Genomic DNA, 19,424 nt, shown 5'->3' on the forward strand with positions numbered 1-19,424 from the left:
GATGTAAGTGTAGAATTGTGGGTGCCACAGTGGCACAGTAGTTAGCATTGCTGCCTCCCGGGGACCCAGATTTGATTCCCGGCTTGGGTTACTGTCTGTTTGGAGTTTGCACATTCTCCCTGTGTCTGCATGGGTTTCCTCCAGATGCTCCTCCCACAGTCTGAAAGACAGGCTGATTAGGTGCATTGACCTGACAGGTGCCGGAGTATAGCGTCTAGGCAAATTGCACACAGTAACTTCATTGCGGTGTTAATGTAAGCCTTACTTGTGACTAATAAATAAACTTTAACTCTTGCTTTTTAAAATTGTGACATTAGCTTACAAACAAAATGTGACCTCATGCCCAGCAAGAATTTCATCCAAGGTTGAATAAATAATGCAGAGGAGGAACCCTGGATACACTGAAAGTGAGCCCGAGAGCAGAAACTATCAATAGCAGCAGGATTCCTGCATTCAGTGGCAATCTGACAGGGTGTTAGTGTGAAGGGAAACAGGGGAGGAGGCTGATCCTTCAGAGGGGTCAGGAAGGGTCAGCATGACAGAGTTAGTATCAAACGGAATAATCCAGGAGTGTTTCAGTATTCTTGGTGAACTGTAGACCGACTGAAGGAAGAGGGGATGATTGGAAAAGAGGGAACAATGCTTCAGCATTTTTCTGAGCTTTAGACATGATAGTGGGCTCGGGGTGGGACCAGTAGTTACTCGGAGTAGGTCAAGAGTAGACTGTTGTGACCACTTTGGAAAATAGGAGTTGTGGAAAAAGCATTAATAATTCCACTGACAGTTCTCAGAAAAATTCCGATGAGTACAGGCAACATTTAAGAATGAATTCCTTTTGAAACTATCAGCATTATTGTTTATATAACCTTATCCCCAGAGTGGTATAAATATGATGGAATGTGCTGTATTCTAATCTGCTGTGATGATCAGACCAGCTGATTTATTGCTTTGTTTTCATTGTGTGATTATATTGTTGCAGCATTTGAAGATATTCTCAAGGAAATCTGCAGGGTTGCTGGTGAGTAGATTGATACAGTGATACATTCGTTTCCTGCTTAAATGGCTATTGCACAGAAGCTTTAAAATATCCACAGCCTTCAAAAGTAGTGTAAACGTAATTAACCTTGTTCAGTTTTATAGTGTTTAACATTGGGGCAGTGGGTCTGTGGGAGTTTTCCAATCTCCCATCTTTCAACAGGTCATTGTGGAACATCATCAAAGTCATCTCCATTATCACTTTAGGTGTCTACATATCCCCGATGTGTGGAGATGCCGGTGTTGGACTGGGGTGGGCACAGTAAAAAGCCTCACAACGCCACGTTAAAGACCAATAGGTTTATTTGGAATCACGAGCTTTTGGAGCGCTGCTCCCTCATCAGGAAAATGAGCAGCACTCCAAAAGCTGATGATTCCAAATTAATCTGTTGGACTTTAACCTGGTGCTGTGAGACTTCTTACTGTACATGTCCCCAGCTGAGGTTACGGTGAGAGAACCCTCTTAGAAATTCCAGGTGTAAAGTTATTCAACAGCCCCAGGTGAGGTTTCCCAGAAGTTGTTGATCCAGGCAAGACTCCGCGATTTCTCACCATCAGGCTGGGATATTCCCAAATAGAACCTGTAGGGTTCTATGTTCTAAATAGTTACAAACCCAGGTGAGGAGGGATGACAGACTCCACATTTTTATTCAACTCACCCTCTGCAACAAGGTTTAATCTAACAAGTTCCCTTTGCCTTAGATGCTTCTTCCAAACCCAATAGCTATGTTTAGAAGGAGCCAATTTAACCAGGTTTCCTAGAGTTAAGATGGAGTAAGTTTATTAATTACCAAAAAGGTAAGGAAAAATGGGAAAACTGATGCATCTACGTTCATATAGGTTAGAAGTAAACATTGAGACTAATTGTAAATAAAAGGTTCTATGATTGGGTCCCTATGTGGTGAGGAGCAGATGATGAAGTGTTGTAGTGTGGTGAATTGATTCTATTATAGTTAACTTCTTCTGGCGAGAAGTTGATTCTTCAATTTAAATGTTCTGCTGTTTGGTCGAGATATTTCAGTCATTGTACACACACACACACACACACACACACACACACACACACACACACACACACACACACACACACACACACACCTGTGCGTGCATTGATTTGGTGCTTTTGAATCACTGAGTGGTTAGAATTCTGTCAAAGAATCTTAGTTATGGAATAATTAATGTTTCAGCCACAGCTGCTGGCTTCTTTAGACCTGCAGCTCACTGTTTCTATATGTCAAAATCAAATAGATACAAAATTCTATGTGAAGGATACAGATTAGAACAGTCGATTGGCACAATGTTCTTTTCCGCTGGGATGCCCACAATGAAAGTTTCTCCTGGTATTGAAATGGGTTGGAGGGGTATCAAGTATATCTCACACATTTCTGGAGGGCGCAATTTCTAGTGAAGCCTGGTTCTGTTCTCTCTGATACTGAATGAAATTCAGAAGCAGGTTCCTCTCTCTCTCTAACCCAAGAACACTGAGGCCGATTGTAGCAACTCAACAGCTAGACAGAATCACCAAATCACAAAATTGTTACTGTGCAGAAAGAGGCCATTTGGCCCATCATGTCTGCACCAGCTCTCCAAATGAGCATCATGACTTAGTGCCATTCCTCTACGTTCTCCCCGTATCCCTGCATATTTTTTCTCTTCAAATAATCATCCAATGTCCTCTTGAATGCCTCCATTGAATCTGCCTCCAGCAGGCAGCGGATTCCAGACCCAAACCACTCGCTGGGTGAAAGTTTCTCTCACATTACATTTGCTTCCTTTGCAAATCACTTTAAGTTTGTTCCCTCTCATTCCTGATCCCTTTGTGAGTGGGAACAGTTTCTCCCGATCTACTCTGTACAGCCCTCTCATGACTTTGAATGTCTCTATCTAATCTCCACTTAGCCGCCTTCTCCCTAATCTGACCTCACACCAGTAAAGATCAGCCAATTCCAAGGATGCCAACTCTAATTAAATGTAGCCTGAAGGTATTATTACACACCCCTTGTCTTTAATTACCTCACCCGACCAAAGAGTCTTCAATACTGTAATAACTGTGAGAAACACAGCTCACAGTTAAACAATTTAGTCAAGTCAAGTTCTGAAGGAGCAAGATTTTATTTGACGTTCTTGCAAGACCGGGTGTCTAGCGAAATAGGCACACCTCACATAGATTTACAGCACATTTTATACCTTTTTTACAAGCATTGTAATGGCTTTGCAACGTGATGTTCTCTCCTAATTGGTGGTCCCTGTCCCATCTATGTGTTGACATTCTCCTATTGGCTCGAGGTGCCCTAAGTTCCTATCCCATCTAACAATGTCTCCTGTTATCACAAGAGTGCATTAGCAAACTCATCCATCTTATCCAATACTGTTACATGTCCAGTTCAGATTGGCGGTAATCAATCCTTTGCCAACTTAATCACTGCTGTCCCAACCATCTCAGTGACCCCTTCCCCCTTTTATGCTTAGTTGTATAAACAACACATCTTGCAGACCATTTGCTTTTTATAACGTGGGCCTCTTACATTCCTGCAGGATGTGGTGTATGCTTCACTGCACATCACATCTCTGATGTTATCTCTACATTACAGGCAGTCTTTTTATTATCCCTAATTATTGCTGTGTTAGCAGCATCGAACCTTATGTCCTATGTTTGTGACTAAACTCACAGTTGTTTCCATAAAGTGGGTTATCAATATGCCTAACAATATCCAATCTATTTGACTTCAAGCTATTTCTCTATGCTCTACAAATATATGTGTTAACAACATCTTTACCTATTGCTCACAATAACCACAGAACAAAAAAGAATAAAGCCTTGAATATATTTTGTTTAATGCCCCTGTTACTTTTCTCTCAGGTTGCTTGCAGCTATGTTCAGGAGATTAAACTTTAATCCTTGGAGTCTCCAGAATTATTCTGGAGGGTTGGGAACCATAGATAATTCAGTATAGACCTGAGATGAAAGCAATGCATGTCTCCGCTTCGAACCTGAAGCCTTGTTCATCCGGTTAGCCAACTTATTCAGATTAAATTTCTTTGCTGAATGAAAATGATTCAATTCCAGAACAAAGCCCATTTGTAGCACATTGTTTCCTGTTGTGTGATGATATTACTAAACGCTAACTCATGAAGCAAACATCACACGTTTCTGACATTAACTCTGGCAACTCTGCTGCTGTGAAAAGCGAATTAGTTATCTGATACAGAAAATGGCAGAACTCCTGGCTGCCTATGAATAATCCAAACAATCTTGCTACCTTTAAACCATTTTGTTTCAAGGTAGTTTGAAGGATATTTTTAGATGACAAAGTTGTAATATTGCAAGGCCAGTTATGATTCAGCTATCAGAAGTCAGGCAAACACATGAGTTAGGAGCAGGAGTAGGCCATTTGGCCCCTTGAGCCTGCTCCACCATTCAATAAGATCATGGCTGACCTGACCATAACTTCAACTCCACATTCCTTCTATCCCCATTAACCTTTCACCCTCTTGTTTATCAAGAATCTATCTCGCTCTGCCTTAAAAGTATTCAAAGACTCTGCTTCCGCTGCTTTTTGAGAAAGAGAGTTTCTCTTTCTCAACTCTCTAGAGGAAAAAAAATTCTCCTCGTCTCTATTTTAAATGTGCAGCCACTTATTTTTAAACAATGACCCCTAGTTCTAGGTTTTGCCACAAGTGGAAACGTCCTCTCCACATCCAGCCTGTCAACGCCCCTCAGGAACTTTGATGTTTCAATCAAGTCACCCCTTACCCTTCTAAACTCCAGAGGATGTGAATTTAGCCAGTCTAACCTTTCTTCATAAAACAACCGGTCCATTACAGATATTAATCCTTCTCTGAATTGCTTCCAATATATTTACATCCTTCCTTGAATAAGGAGACTGATACTGTGCACAGTACTACAGATGTGGTCTTTACAACTAAAGCATATCACCCGACCCTGATAGTCAATTTCTTTCGCAATTTCATCTTGCATCTGCATAGTAACCTTTTCCAATTCATGCCCTAGGATACCCAGATCCCTCAGCATCTCAGAATTCTGCAATCTCTCACCATTTAGATAATAAACTCCTCTTTTATTCTTCTTGCCACAATATATTCCATTTGCCAGATCTTTGTTCACTTACCTAACCTGTCTATATCTTATCATAGTCTTCTTATGTCCCTTTCACAACTTACTTTCCTACATATGTGATTTCAAGAAAATATTAAATATCGCTCTTGGAAGTAAAGGAATCAAAGGATATAGAGGGGGAAGAGGCATCAGAATATTGAAGTTGATGATCAGCCATGATCAAAATGAATGGTGGAGCAGGCTCGAAGGGCCAAATGGCCTACTCCTGCTTCTAGTTTCGATGTTTCTATCTTTGTATCAACAGCAACTTTTGCAATCAGCTCATTGGTTCCTTCACCCAAAGTATTTATATTATTTGTTAAATATTGAAGCTTCGGCACTGATCTCTATGGCATGGTGGCACAGTGGTTAGCACTTCTGCCTCACAGGCTTGGGTCAGTTCCCAGCTTGGGTCACTGTCTGTGTGGAATCTGCATGTTCTCTCCACGTCTGTGTGGGTTTCCTTCAGGTGCTCCAATTTCCTCCCACAGTCCAAAAGACATGGTGGTTAGGTGCATTTGCCATGCTAAATTCTTCCTCAGTGTACCCAAATAGGTGCCAGAGTGTGGTGATCAGAGGATTTTCCTACTAACTTCATTGCAGTGTTAATGTAAGCCTACTTCAGACACTAATAAATAAACTTTAAACCAGTCATCACATCCTGCCAACTCAAAAAAGACCTATTTATGCTTACCCTCAGTCTTCTGTTAGCCAGCTGATCTTTATCTAAGCCAATATATTAGCCGCTGCACCATGAGCCTTTAGTTTCAGCAATAACCTTTAACATAACACCTTATCAAATACCTTCTGTAAGCCTTAAGTATGGAACATCCACTGGTTCCCCACTATCCACAGCATCTTCTACTTCTTCAAAGTCTTTCAGAATATATATACATCTGTTTAGCGCTGAATGGGGTGGGCACAGTGAGTAGTCTTACAACACCAGCTTAAAGTCCAACAGGTACCAAATAAACCTGTTGGAATTTAATCTGGTGTTGTGAGACTTCTTACTGTAACACAACATCATGTTAACCTGTTGCAGAGAACCACTATGATAATATACAAATCATTTCAGACCTGGATCAAACTGTATGCCCTGCTTCTCTTGGTGAATTTGTTTGGTACAGGCCATTTACATTCTACATAGGGTCACACCAATACACCAATACAATAGGTCTGAACTGCAGGTCATACTCCACATGAACTCTCTCACCTTTTTCACTTCTTTCTATCTGTTTTCCCTCGTGTTCATCAATATTCGCCTTAAATTCATCTTGTCTGAATGTAAGAACATAATAAAAAGGAGCAAGAAGAAACCATTCGGCCCATTGATCCTGCTCCATCAGTCAATACAATAATGACTGATCATGGCCTACTTCTGCTCCTTGTTCTCATGTTTAACATAACTTCTTTGCTTTAAAATTCTATTGCTCTACAGAAGAATTCCCAGTAGCACGTAAGGGCAAGATTTCATCACTTCAGTGATTTCTTCATATTGGGTTTTTGCCTTTATGCACACGTGCAGACTCAGTTTCAGAAGATTGATGTGGTATTATTACCCCAAAATTCAGGCTAATGAAACCGTGTCAAAGAAGCTGAAATACTATTTTACTGCTGATTTGTTTACTATACTTAGATATCTGTTACAACCTGATGGTCCCAGTTGCACTGAGATTTCCCTCTGCTACACTCCATCAAAGTTTTGTTTAATGACACTTTCTACTATCCCACAGGCGGTTCTGCTTCTGAACTAAAAGTACAGGCCACAGCCGATGGAATAAAGCTTTATTCGTTAACAAAGTGCAACATGGAGTATATAAAAAAAACTTGGTATTTAAAGTAAGTGAAATGCCTTAAATAGATTGAAGAAACAATAAAAAATGTTTGAAAATTAGAAGGTTAAACATTATCAGCTGGTTATGGCTGTTTGGTCAAAAATGATTTGTCGATGTGAAATATAGAAGGATTTCAGCAGAATGTTGGATATGTTTTTTTGTGCTGAGTACAGAGTGAGATAATCAATATAAATATCAGTTCACTGAATACAGGTACCTGATTTCTGCCTTGTGAACCCCTGACTCTCTTACACTAAATTGTGCCACCGCTCAGCTTTGCTGCATTGAAACTTAGCAACCTCAATTTTCGCTCCTGAGTCAGGAATGCAGCATTTCCCGGCTCCGCAAACCCGGTCCAGGAGAAAGTGCCCTGGAAGTTGGGATCATCATTCTGTGGTGGTGGGAAGGTCTCTCTGGAAGCTGGGTCCCCAACCCTGGACAGGGTCTAGGACCGGGGTAGGCGAAGACTTGTCTCAGTGCTTTGGTACTGGATCTAAAAAGCAATAAAAGAAAACTGACCCCACCCCTTACAGCCCACACACTCTCCATGTTAGGCCATGACACGTCCCCTGAGGGTAAAAGCAGTTTGGGCCAGTATTCTTGTTTCCCCATTTTACTGGTGTTCCATTTTAAAGTATAAAAGACCAGTTCAGACCAGAATCCTTATTTTACATGTTTTTCCTTCTGCGCCATGTTCTGCACCTCCACACTCTCCATGCCAACTTATGCCACTCTATCCAGCCCCTGTATAGCCTCTATATCAACTTGGCACCAGCCCATGCCAATTCATGCCCTCAACATCACATGGTCACCTTGGTCTTCTGCCTACCATGCAAACTCACCCAATTTCTACCATGTGGTGAATGATTAAATAAAATTAAGTTGTAAATGTCTATTGCAGACTCCATTTAAGAAATGTCTCATCATAAAAACCCATCCATTACACTTATATTCCTTCAATTATATCTGTATAGCCACAATTATTTCTTTCATGTTCTTAGTTCTTTATAAAACAAATATTATCATTCAAGTGCAATGATCCCTTGTAAACACAAACATTGGATTTCATAGTCCCACTTCAAAAGATCTATAATCACTTGGCGCTGTTAATCAAACTGTGAAATCAAAGTCATCCTACTGTGATAATAAAAGGTTATAAAATCAGTCATGCAGCACTAATTCAACAATGGTAGCTCTCAGGGTTATATTAACAAGGTAAAACAGCAAGCAATGATTTTCAAACTCTCCCGACATTATATTTTGAAGATTAAAAGGGCAGGCTTGATGTTGCATTTTATTGTTCATTTTGATATTTTGACAGTTGTTTATGATATTTCATTTTGACATTTTAACAGTTCCAATGGGCTTGATAGTTAATGAGTTCATGTTTTCTTTACACACATTCATACCTACATTTAACAATGCTAATGAATAACTTCCCTCTCCAAAGAGACACATGTCCTCGTGCAGAGGGCACCTGACCTCTCTCCAAGGAAACCATCTCCTCCAAAGGTGTCGTGAGAACATATCCAAAGTGATACCCCATCTCTCCATGGTCTCCACCAAGTTCAAACCTACTCTTACCAGGCGTAACCTGCACACGTGTTTCACACACCTGGATCACCAAAATTAGACGGACAGAGGCAGACGATGATTTATATGGGCTGCTGCCTCCACAAAATGCACATTCACAGATCTTAACCCCTCACCCTCCCAACACCCCAACTCTGCAAAATCAGTGGGTGCAGTGTTTGGAGGCAGGGCTTTCGATTTCCAGCCTCTTCCGCTATTTTCGCAGTAATGAGAGGCTCGCCATCATTTCAAATTAATTTAAGATTATGAAATTCTTTAGGAACAACTAAAAAGCAGTCAATCTTTTTAGTGAGAAAAGCCTGGAGTCTCAAGAAAGACGGAGGATGGGATGTGATGATGAACAGGTTTGGCTGCAGATCTCCAACCCAACTGAAACAGACAAGGGGAAATATACCTTGGAAATGTTTGACGGTAAACAGACACATAAACGGGTCCTTACATTAACACAACAAGGTAAGAAATTGTGCTTTTAATTACATTCCAAAATTCCTTTAAAATTCCTTAGACAAATTCTGCCTTTATTATTCAATATATAAATGCTGATATTATTTTTGGATTTTTTTTCCAGTTTTTAATGAAGCAATAGCTGAATATCAAAGATTGAAGTAGGTTTACTTTGATCAATTTAATTTCATGTATTTGGACTGTATAGTAATTCCCACTATGGGGGGGCAATGGCTTCTCAATATAATCCAATCTTCTCCCCATTGCATGTAGTTGGTAGACAACAACATTCTGATCTTGTCTAGTAAATGATACAGGTCCACCTGCGTGTATTTCTAAGGTATTTATTTTTACAATACAAATATAATGAAGTTCGAATAAATCATTCCATGTATGAATGTAAGGTTACCTGAATATTACTGCATATATAGTCAATGCAATCAATGTATCTTAAAACCCATTATTCATACCACAGTAACTAAACCTTTATATTGCCTGGATCTGCATTAGAATTGTAGAATCCGTACAGTGCACAAGGAGGCCACTTGGTTCATCAAGTCTGCACCAACTCTCAGACAGAGTATCTTACCCAGGCCGTCTCCCCCTCTCTATCCCCGTAACCCCACACATTTAGCATGGCTAATCCATCTTACCTCACATCTTGGGACACTAAGGAGCAATTTAGCATGGCCAATCCTACACATCTTTGGACCGTGGGAGGAAACCAGAGCACCCAAAGTAAACCCACACAGACATGGAGAGAGTATACAAACTCTGCACAGTCACCCAAGGCCAGAATTGAACTTAGGTCACTGGTGCTGAGAGCCGTGCTAACCACTGTGCCGAAAAGTAGAACAAAATAAATCTTTCTGCTGATAACCTCCGACAGCTCCGTTTTTTTGGCACGGTCCTGAGACTACTGGATTACAGCCTGCACAATCCCTATTGCCTTGTGAGCAAATTTTATAAAGGGCAATTTAAAGAATACTAAGCCCCCTGTTTCCCACCAGGACATCTATTTTCAGTCACCTGGGACATTTTTACAAGAGCCTTTCCCAATATAATGGGTAATGACACTGGTACATACCACCTGCCACAAGCTTTCTGCTGGTAAAACATGCAATGTACAGTCTGAATTTCTAGACCATGGCTTTGAAACAAAGGATTTCTAAGAACACAATTCATCAAGTCACTAACTTCTCCTGGATTACAATACATGATGGGTGGAATTTTCCAAACATTCAAACCATGAGGATATTTGATCCCTCTGCAGTGAACTGAGGTTTGACTGAGTGCCAAATTCCCTGTCCTTGCTCACAGAGGCATTAACGGCTGAAAAATTCTGGCCGATAGTCTTTAATAAAGATTTGATATTTATGTCCCATGCCATCGATTTGAAACACAAGGCAATAAGAGTACCTATTCTGTGTTAAAGGGCTTGGATTTCTATAGCATCTTTCACAACTTGAGAATGTCCCAAAGCACTTTATGGTTATTAAAGTTTTTTTTAAAGTGTCATAAGAACATAAGAACATAAGAAATAGGAGCAGGAGTAGGCCATCTAGCCCTTCGAGCCTGCCCCGCCATTCAATAAGATCATGGCTGATCTGTCGTGGCTCAGTTCCACATTCCCGCCCTCTCCCCATAACCCTTAATCCCCTCTCTTATCAAAAACCCATCAACCCGCATCTCAAAAATATTTAGCGAGGCAGCCTCCACCACTTCAACGGGCAGAGAATTCCAGAGATTCACCACCCTTTGAGTGAAGAAGTTCCTCCTCAACTCTGTTCTAAACCGCCCCCCCTTTATCTTGAGGCTGTGCCCCCTAGTCCTACTGTCCTTTCTGAGCGGGGATCACTATTGCAATGTGGAAAAAGCAGCATCTAATTTGCGCACAGCGAACTGCCACAATCTATTTTAGTGATATTAAAGTGAAATAAATATTGGCCAAGACACTGGAGAAAACTCCCCTGCTCTGTTTCAAGAAGGCAGCTTTGGGGTCTCTCACAGAGAGCAGACAGGGCTTTGGCTTAACATTGTACCCAAAGGCCAAAGCCTCCAACAGTGCAGTACTCCCCCAGCAATGTATTCGGAGAGTTAACATATATTTTGTGCTCACATCTCAGGAGTGGGATGTGAACCCATAACCTGCTGACTCTGAGATTTGAATGCTGCCAACTGAACCACAGCTGAGGCCTGTGACTTGATATTACTGATTGTTCCTTTCCTTACCACATCTGTGTGTACAATAATGAGTCGTTAAGAGTCTCCTGATTTTGTTGCATTTATTTTTTCAGGCAGGAAGCGTTTGCAGAAAGAAGTAAGTTACTTTGACCAAATAAAGTGTAGATTTAAAATCATTTTCTATCACAAAGCAAGTTCAAAATGAAATTTTCCTTCTCTGAGCTAATTGCTGTTGCATGATTCTCACTATTTTATGTTGTTTCCGCTCGAGCTTCTTTCTCCCAGTGAATATTAACTACCCTGAGCTCGCGGGGTTTAAAAATCCGAGGTCATGAGCTGGGGGTGGAGAGGTCAAAGGTTACAACATGCCCGAGAGAGGCAGGGCTATTGATTTCCCTCGTACAAATATCGACAAGTGTAGAAGATAGAGCAAAGGAGGTCACTTAGTGATAAGTCAAGCTGTGGACCCTCAACATTTGTAAATGCAGCTGGTGAGTGAGGGAGCTGAGGATTTGTACGATTCTCAGGATCTGAGAAGGAATGTTAGAGTAGGAGATATTTTAATATGTTTTGCGTTTAACAAGGAACAATGTCAAGGTTGGCATAGCTGCAGTTTAGGAGGAACAACTAAACAATTGTTTCGTTCTTAAGGAGCAATGAAATGTACTGTACAAATCATTGGAAGCCTCTCGCCATACAACACGTAAGGGAGAATGTTAACTCCTGGGCAGAAGGTTCAGGAGCTGCAGTGAGAGGGTCAGTCCTCATAACCTTTCCACTTGTAAGCCACCTACACAAAACGGGCAATTAGAGGTAACTTGCTGGCTTTGGCCCTATCATAAATGGCTCAGAATCTGTCAGGTAGTCATGGGTTAATTGGGATTTGTGGATAGGAAGATCCTGAATCAAGGGTGCACCCCTGTTTCACTGAGAGGGTGAATTTTACATTTAATTTTAGGGGTATTGTGTTCAGACAGGTGGGGCATCACCTCACTCAGTAGCTAACATTACATCTGGGTGCATTATTTTTACTTTAAGTTCCTGGTTGCGTCAGCTCCCTGAAAGCATTAAGAAGTGAACCAAACTATAATTGCGTGCTAGAGTTTTTACTTCTTTCTTCTAGATGAAAGAAGTTAAAATTGCCCTTTAGTTTAGTACAGACTAAGCTTTGTAATCATAGTTTCGCTCAATGACACGGAAGCTTTCATTTCAATGGGTTGTCCCAATGGGGAGTATCCAAATTGAGATGTGAACATTCCAATGGTGCTGATGCATCAGGCATGGAGATGGGTGGAACCTCTGCCTATTTGTCTATTTCATTGCTCAAGCCTCCATTTCTCTCCCGGGGTGTCCTTTTGAAGCAATACCTTGCTTGTCACTTGAATCAAAGAACAGACTTCCACTCTACTTGGAACTTCTAGGAAAAAGCATTACAGGGCCCAGGTCGCGCAGTTATACAAGATTTATTCTTGATTATGCAGGCCCCTCACTTTGTGGGGCTGGATGAATCTGGTTGGTAATACTTCTCCCATTAGTCTCCCCCCCCATTAATCTCACTTCTTACTCTAATGACAGGACTGAGAGGAGGAATGAAACAAGTATGCACCCTTCCTCTGTCTGCTGTTTTACACATGGGCAGATATCTGATGGAAAGAGCCATTCACCTAAGATTTCTGCACTTTTCAATAACATGATATTGGCATCACAAAGTGGCTCATGTTTCAAGAGTTAAGTGTGTACAATAGCATTTTAATACAGTCCACCCTGTCAGACAACCAACATAATATTTTATTACTTTTCCTTCAGACAGAGCTAAAGTGGTCAAGGGTCTACCTGATGTTGTTAACATCATGGAAGGCAAGGTAAAGAATGAAAACATTAATTCATAAGGGTCAGAATTCATGGAGTATTTTGTACTGTTTATCACAGCCACTATTTTTAATGCTTTTTTTAAAATTTATTAAGCATTATTACATTATTTTAGTGCAGTATCTATTGTCAATTAATGTTACTTTAATTTGTAGTTGTTATCAAAAACTGTCATTCCATTGTATGTATTTAAAGACATGTTTTGAGATATTTTCTATGCTTGTGTTTCAAACTAATCACTCCATTTTCACGACTGTAAATGCTGATGCATTGATTATTGATTAAAAGTAATCAATTTAACACATTATTCACTAATTATTAGAATGCATAATCTTCATTAGTGTTAGTATTTATTTAACACTGGAGTACAGATCAGGGGAACAGTGGCAGCTACAGGAATGGAAATTGCTACACAGATCTCCAATCAACGTAGTACCCAGCACCTTTTCCAATCTTGATGTTGGGTAAAAATATGCAGTGAGACTGGAATTGTATCATTTCTGTCTCATTTGGTCCATGCATCTGATTGGCTGGCAAGTTAGATGGCTATTGTCTTGGTGACACAGTTGTGTCTAAAGAGTTTGTAGATTTGGTTTTGCTGGTGATCTGTTAATTCTGAGAAATACTGTCGTAGCCTCAGGAGGTGAGCAAAATGTCTAACCGCTCCATGTTTGTGTCCTTGTTTCAGAGGCAAGGCTGTGCACACTGCAATTTCCCAAGGGTGATTTTGTTACCTATGTTAGCCAAAAGTTTTCTCAACAGTTTCAAATTAATAGCATCAAATTCCAATCTACTCATCCCCAGTGACAGCCAGTTCCTCTGAAATTACAACTGGTCCCAATTTTGCCAGATTTGGGTCTTTAAATTAGAGGCGAAATCTCCCAGCTGTTCAGGCCAGTGGGATTTTCTGCTCCTGCTGCAGTGAACAGGGAATCGACTGAGCACCAAATTCTTCATCCTTGCTTGCAGTGGTAGCTGGGCATGAACGGCTGGTAAAATCACGCTGTACATTGTCAACTGCCAGATTTTAAAAAAAGATTTTTACTCCAGTCTTAAAGTTACAAAGCCAATGCTCAGAGTGGACTGGGCAAACCCCAATCCATTCCTTGCTTGCTCCAAAGTCCAAATAATGATCCCCACAAAAGAGACAAACAAAACCCAAGCTGACAAGAAAAGGCACTGCACCCATCCTGGGCTTGATCCAATGAGAGGATGAGAAAGACAGAGTGAGTGGGAATCCCAGGAGGTGATGTCATTCCAGCAGCACCATCACAATGATATTTGAACAGAGGAGACCCCAGGCAAACAGTGCCCACTCCCACCTTCAAAAGTGAAATAAAATTCCAGATTGTTTTCTCTCTAACCACGTTTGATTGGAGTAGAGGAATTTGGAGTGGACAGCGGGGGGATGGTTTGAATGCAGTTTGCGTTTCTGCTTCCTGGATCGCTATCTAATTTTACTGATATTCTACTAACCTGTACAGTGATTGTAACAAACTTTCCAGCCTGTCTTTGTAAACTGTTTACCTACAGTTAAACTCTGGATTTTCCACTTTAACATGATCTGAGTGCATCATAACAGGGGGCCCAGTGATTTTTAGGGGCCAGCTTATTTTGTATATTTAAGGTGAACTATGCAAAGAATAGCAGCAACTTGGCCAGAAGCTTTAGAATTGTCCCCAAGGTCCAACAACAAACAATTGACATTTTGTTTTTAAATAATTCTTTTATTTATGCAATACAATAGCAAACACAAAACTGCACAGGCCAAGGCAGCCCTTTCATTGTTTAAATTATTCCATAAACCCAGAATACCAGAGGCACAGAACCCTCATTATCAAATGACACAATTGCTGTCATTTATCTGCCAGCGCAACCGGGTCACCTATATTTGGGTAAATAGATTGTAAATCTCTCATGGGGAGGTGATGGCCCAGTGGTATTATCGCTAGACCATTAATTCAGAAACTCAGCTAATGTTCTGGGGACCTGGGTTCAAATCCCGCCCATGGCAAATGGTGGAATTTGAATTCAATAAAAAATATTTGGAATTACGAATGTACTGATGACCATGAAACCATTGTCAAATTGTTAGAAAAACCCATCTGGTTCAATAATGCCCTTTAGGGAAGGAAATCTGCCACCTTTACCTGGTCTGGCTTACATGTGACTCTGGAGCCACAGCAATGTGGTTGACTCTCAACTGCCTTTGGGCAACTAAGGATGGGCAATAAATGCCAGCCAGCGATGCCCATGTCTAACAAATGAATTAAAAAAAAGCAATCCTTCGTTCATGATTGACTTGAGTTCACAGATAAAATACCGACTGCGATGTGACAAAACCTTAAACAAGGTGATGACTAAAATAATCCCAAACTTGTGTACTGTGTACAGTTCTGGTCACCCTATTATAGAAAGGATTTTATTAAACTAGAAAGAGTGCAGAAAAGATTTACTAGGATGCTACCGGGACTTGATGGTTTGAATTATAAGGAGAAGCTGGCTAGACTGGGACTTTTTTCTCCGGACTGTAGGAGGCTGAGGGATGATTGTATAGAGGTCTATAAAATAATGACGGGCTTGGATCAGCTAGATAGTCAATATCTTTTCCCAAAGGTAGGGAAGCCTAAAACTAGAGGGCATAGGTTTAAGCTGAGAGGAGAGAGATACAAAAGTGTCCAGAGGGGCAATTGTTTTATATAGAGGGCGGTGAATGGAACAAACTGGCAGAGGTAGTAGTAGAAGCGGTACAATTTTGTCTTTTAAGAAGCTTTTAGAAAGTTACATGGATAAGATAGGTATAGAGGGATATGGGTCAAAAGCAGGCAATTGGGAGTAGCTTTGGGGTTTAAAAAACAGCAGCATGGACAAGTTGGGCCGAAGGGCCTGTAAACATCTCTATGACTCTATGACTCTCTTTCTGGTAACAAAAACTGATGTACAATTGAATTATGCTACAGGCAGCCAAAAAGTAAAATTAATATTTTGTTGTCTTCAACAGAGCCTGTGCTTGGCTTGTACCATTTCCGGAGATCCCATTCCAGAGGTATCCTGGCTAAAGAATGAAAGAGAACTCACTTCTGACGAACATTATCAGATCGTTGTAGACAAGACTGCTGTTAGTTTCAGCATCCAACAGCTCAATTCAGAAGATTCTGGAAGATATAGTGTGTTTGTAAAGAACAAATATGGTTCAGAAACAGCTACTATAACAGTTGGTGTCTATAAACATGGAGAAGAGTCAGAGAAAAAATAATTTCTCAGTGGAACAGCCTCCGCACCCAGGGTTTACACTGTGGAGAAAAAGTTCATGAGCAAACCTTTGTTTTGTGAAATATTCGGAGTTCCAGAAACAATTTTGTAGTTAGTGGCGCTAATCGTACTTTAGTTTAAAAGCAGTATGGAAATTTACAGCTCAGCCTCTGTTAAGTTAATTTTATTTACTAGATCCAAGTAAGGCTTACATTAACGCTGCAATAAAGTTATTGTGAAATTCCCCTAGTCACCACAGCCCGGCGCCTGTTTGGGTTAATGCAGCTAACCAACATGTTTTTCACACTGTGGGAGAAAACTACAGTCCCCAAAGGAAACCCACACAGGCATGGGGAGAATGTACAAACTCCACACAGACCGTGTGCTGGGAATTGAACCCATGCCAACCACTGTGCCACAGTGCTGCCACACTCTGAGTGAAATAATAATCATTTCGAAGAGGAAATGGAAATCTGCATCTTAAAGAAGGTGATAGGAGATAACAATTAGGAAAATCTAGGAAATTAGGAGGAAGCACAGGGATCTGGGGCATAACAATATAACCCTGGAGTAAAAGGTATTGAGGGAAATCATAGAACCTGGTGCAAAGCACAATTGGATATATTGCAGAAGAGAGAAGACACAGAGCGATTCAGTGAGGATTGGAGAGGCGAGGGGGAACTGTGCCAAATAGGAATTTTGAATTGAAAGACTTGAAAAATATTAGAAGAATGTGGCTGTCACTGGCTAGTCCAGCATTTATTACCCAAATTCAATTGCCCTTCAGAAGGTAGTGGTGAGCTGCCTTCTTGAGTAGTTCATGTTGTTAAAAATTTATACACTCCTATCTGCCCTCCCCTTTTATCCAAACTATCACTTCATCTTTACAACCTGAAGACTATGAATCACTTGGCCAAAGCTCAGAAAAGTGAATCTGATGGAAAGGATCACATGCTGCTTAAGTACTTGTTGGAATTTTCTCCTAGTTCCTCCTGTATGTGTTATTGTGAAAGTGAAGTGACAATGGAGGGGCAATATTACAGCCAAAGAAAGAAGCAGAGAATGGAGCAAGAGTGGAACAGTGTTCCCAAACTCAAGAGCTGGGAATGGGCCACAATCTTTGCTCTCAGTTACAAGTCGGGAAACCTTGGTGGAAATGCTGAGTGTGGGTGCTAAGTTGGGAGATTACTGACCTTGTCTCTAATGTACCTCAAGTTTAAATGTTTGTGGCCTGTCTAAGCTTGCATTAACTGCTGTATTTGTTTCTTTCAACAAGCCAGCTCATCTCTATTATCTAAATTTATGGCATTCAAAATAGGGAATACATTGTGTGCTACATAAATTATAAGTATCACAAATATTGACAGGGTGGGTTATACACAAAACTTTGTCTCTGGGATCTAGGTTAGAATACTTGATGGGGTGAAACTTTCCTTTGTCAGCTACCAGCTCGATTCCAGCAGCAAAGATGTTTGAATGGTTTCAATCCAATTCCTAATGTGCATGGGCCTAAACACAATGACCCCATGTCATCAATCTGTAGAGAGCACTGACTTGGGGACTGGAACAAGATTACATTAATGTAGTGCCTGGTATTGATCAGAGCTGAGGGCTGAGGCTCATTGCTGGCCAGAAAGGAGGAAGTTCTGTCCAACCCTGGTATAAATACTGAAGGTGGAAACCGCACAGAATGTACTTCATTCTGCAACACTAGAATCCTTCAATAACTCATTAAATAACTCGCATTAAACATGATGAAAGCATTAAAAATCTTCAAATTACGAACAATGTTAAAGATCACAGTGATGGGCACAACTTAATACGGAATGAAACCTTGTGGCTGTTCAGTGGTTAAAGACAGCCACACTCTCATTTGCAAACAAATTTTAAACAAAGACCTTTCTCTCTGGACAAGTATTCAACTTCAAACATCTAGAAATAGCCAAATCACACAAGATATTTATTGGACAATTTAAAGATAGATATTGTATAATTAGAGATATAATCCAATAGTGACTTTGTACCATAATTACAGCACTCCCAATTTCTGCTACTGACTCATTTTATGAATGAAGAGGTTTTAGTACAGCAGTGATTTAATTTGTCATTATTCAGCTATGATTATTGCTGATTTGTTATAAATCACAGTCATAAAGTTGGAGATGATTTCTGCTCTGTTACTAATGACATATTATTAATAAGATTGTGTTAAGTACCCATCTAATGATGTGTTCACAGAATCTTCCTGCGCTTATTTTTGACATTGCTGATTGCTAATTAAAAGAGAAATTATATCTGTAATTTTCCAGATATTTTAGAGTAAAGTTTCTTTCATTGTCTATTGTTGGAGGGGCACAGTGTGCAGGAGTCGCAAAGTAAGTGCCCCCCACATCATTGTGCTCATCCCTTCTCCCTACTCCCTGCCCCTGGGAAATCTGAGGACATAGGGTACAACTGATCTTAATGACTGGAGTCCAGCTCCTACCTTTAGGGAAGGAAATCTGCTGTCCCTGCCTGGTCTGGCCTAGAATCATAGAACGCCTACAGTGCAGAAAACCAAATCTGCAGTCCATCCAACCACAATATCCACAGGCCCAACCCTGTAAGGGGCAATTTAGCATGGGCCAATCCACCTGACCTGCACACCTTTGGACTGTAGGAGGAAACTGGAGCACCCAGAGGAAACCCATACAGACACAGGGAGAATGTGACAGACAGAAGGCCTACATGTGACTCCAGACCCACAGCAATGTGGTTGACTCTTAAATGGCCTCTGAAATGTCCAAACAAGCCACTCAGTTCAAGGGCAATTAGGGATGGACAATAAATATTGGTCCAGCCAATGAAGCCCATTACCCCTGAACGAATAAAAACTAACTGTCCAGTGGGCAGGGAGAGAGGCTCTGGGGCAGAGACCCCCCTGTAGTCGATGGGAAGAAAGTCTGGGCAATTGTGACTGGGTTGTTGCAGAGGGAATTGGGGAATGTGGTTTTATTGCAAAGGCATTTGGGGGATGGGGGGGTGGAGTGGTGGGGGGAAGGGAAGGGGGGGCATCAATATCCTGTGGGGCTGGCAGAGTGCTCCATTCCTTCTAA

At 40.9% G+C, this 19,424-nt stretch overlaps 1 protein-coding gene across 1 annotated transcript in view; it reads left to right on the forward strand.

Annotated features, from left to right (window-relative positions):
• myom3 (myomesin 3) overlaps positions 1–17,148 on the forward strand; it is a 103,954-nt gene extending 86,806 nt beyond the window's left edge. The window contains exons 30-36 of the mRNA XM_080211194.1: positions 980–1,018; positions 6,886–6,991; positions 8,870–9,033; positions 9,149–9,185; positions 11,322–11,344; positions 13,015–13,070; positions 16,079–17,148. Of these exons, the coding sequence (XP_080067320.1) occupies positions 980–1,018; positions 6,886–6,991; positions 8,870–9,033; positions 9,149–9,185; positions 11,322–11,344; positions 13,015–13,070; positions 16,079–16,333 (680 nt within the window). The 3' untranslated portion in view covers positions 16,334–17,148. The remainder of the gene's footprint in view (positions 1–979; positions 1,019–6,885; positions 6,992–8,869; positions 9,034–9,148; positions 9,186–11,321; positions 11,345–13,014; positions 13,071–16,078) is intronic.
• The last annotated feature ends 2,276 nt before the right edge of the window (positions 17,149–19,424 follow it).

Source organism: Carcharhinus amblyrhynchos, chromosome 24 (assembly GCF_965287045.1).
Source record: "Carcharhinus amblyrhynchos chromosome 24, sCarAmb.v2.hapA, whole genome shotgun sequence".
NCBI classification, from domain to species: Eukaryota; Metazoa; Chordata; class Chondrichthyes; order Carcharhiniformes; family Carcharhinidae; genus Carcharhinus; species Carcharhinus amblyrhynchos.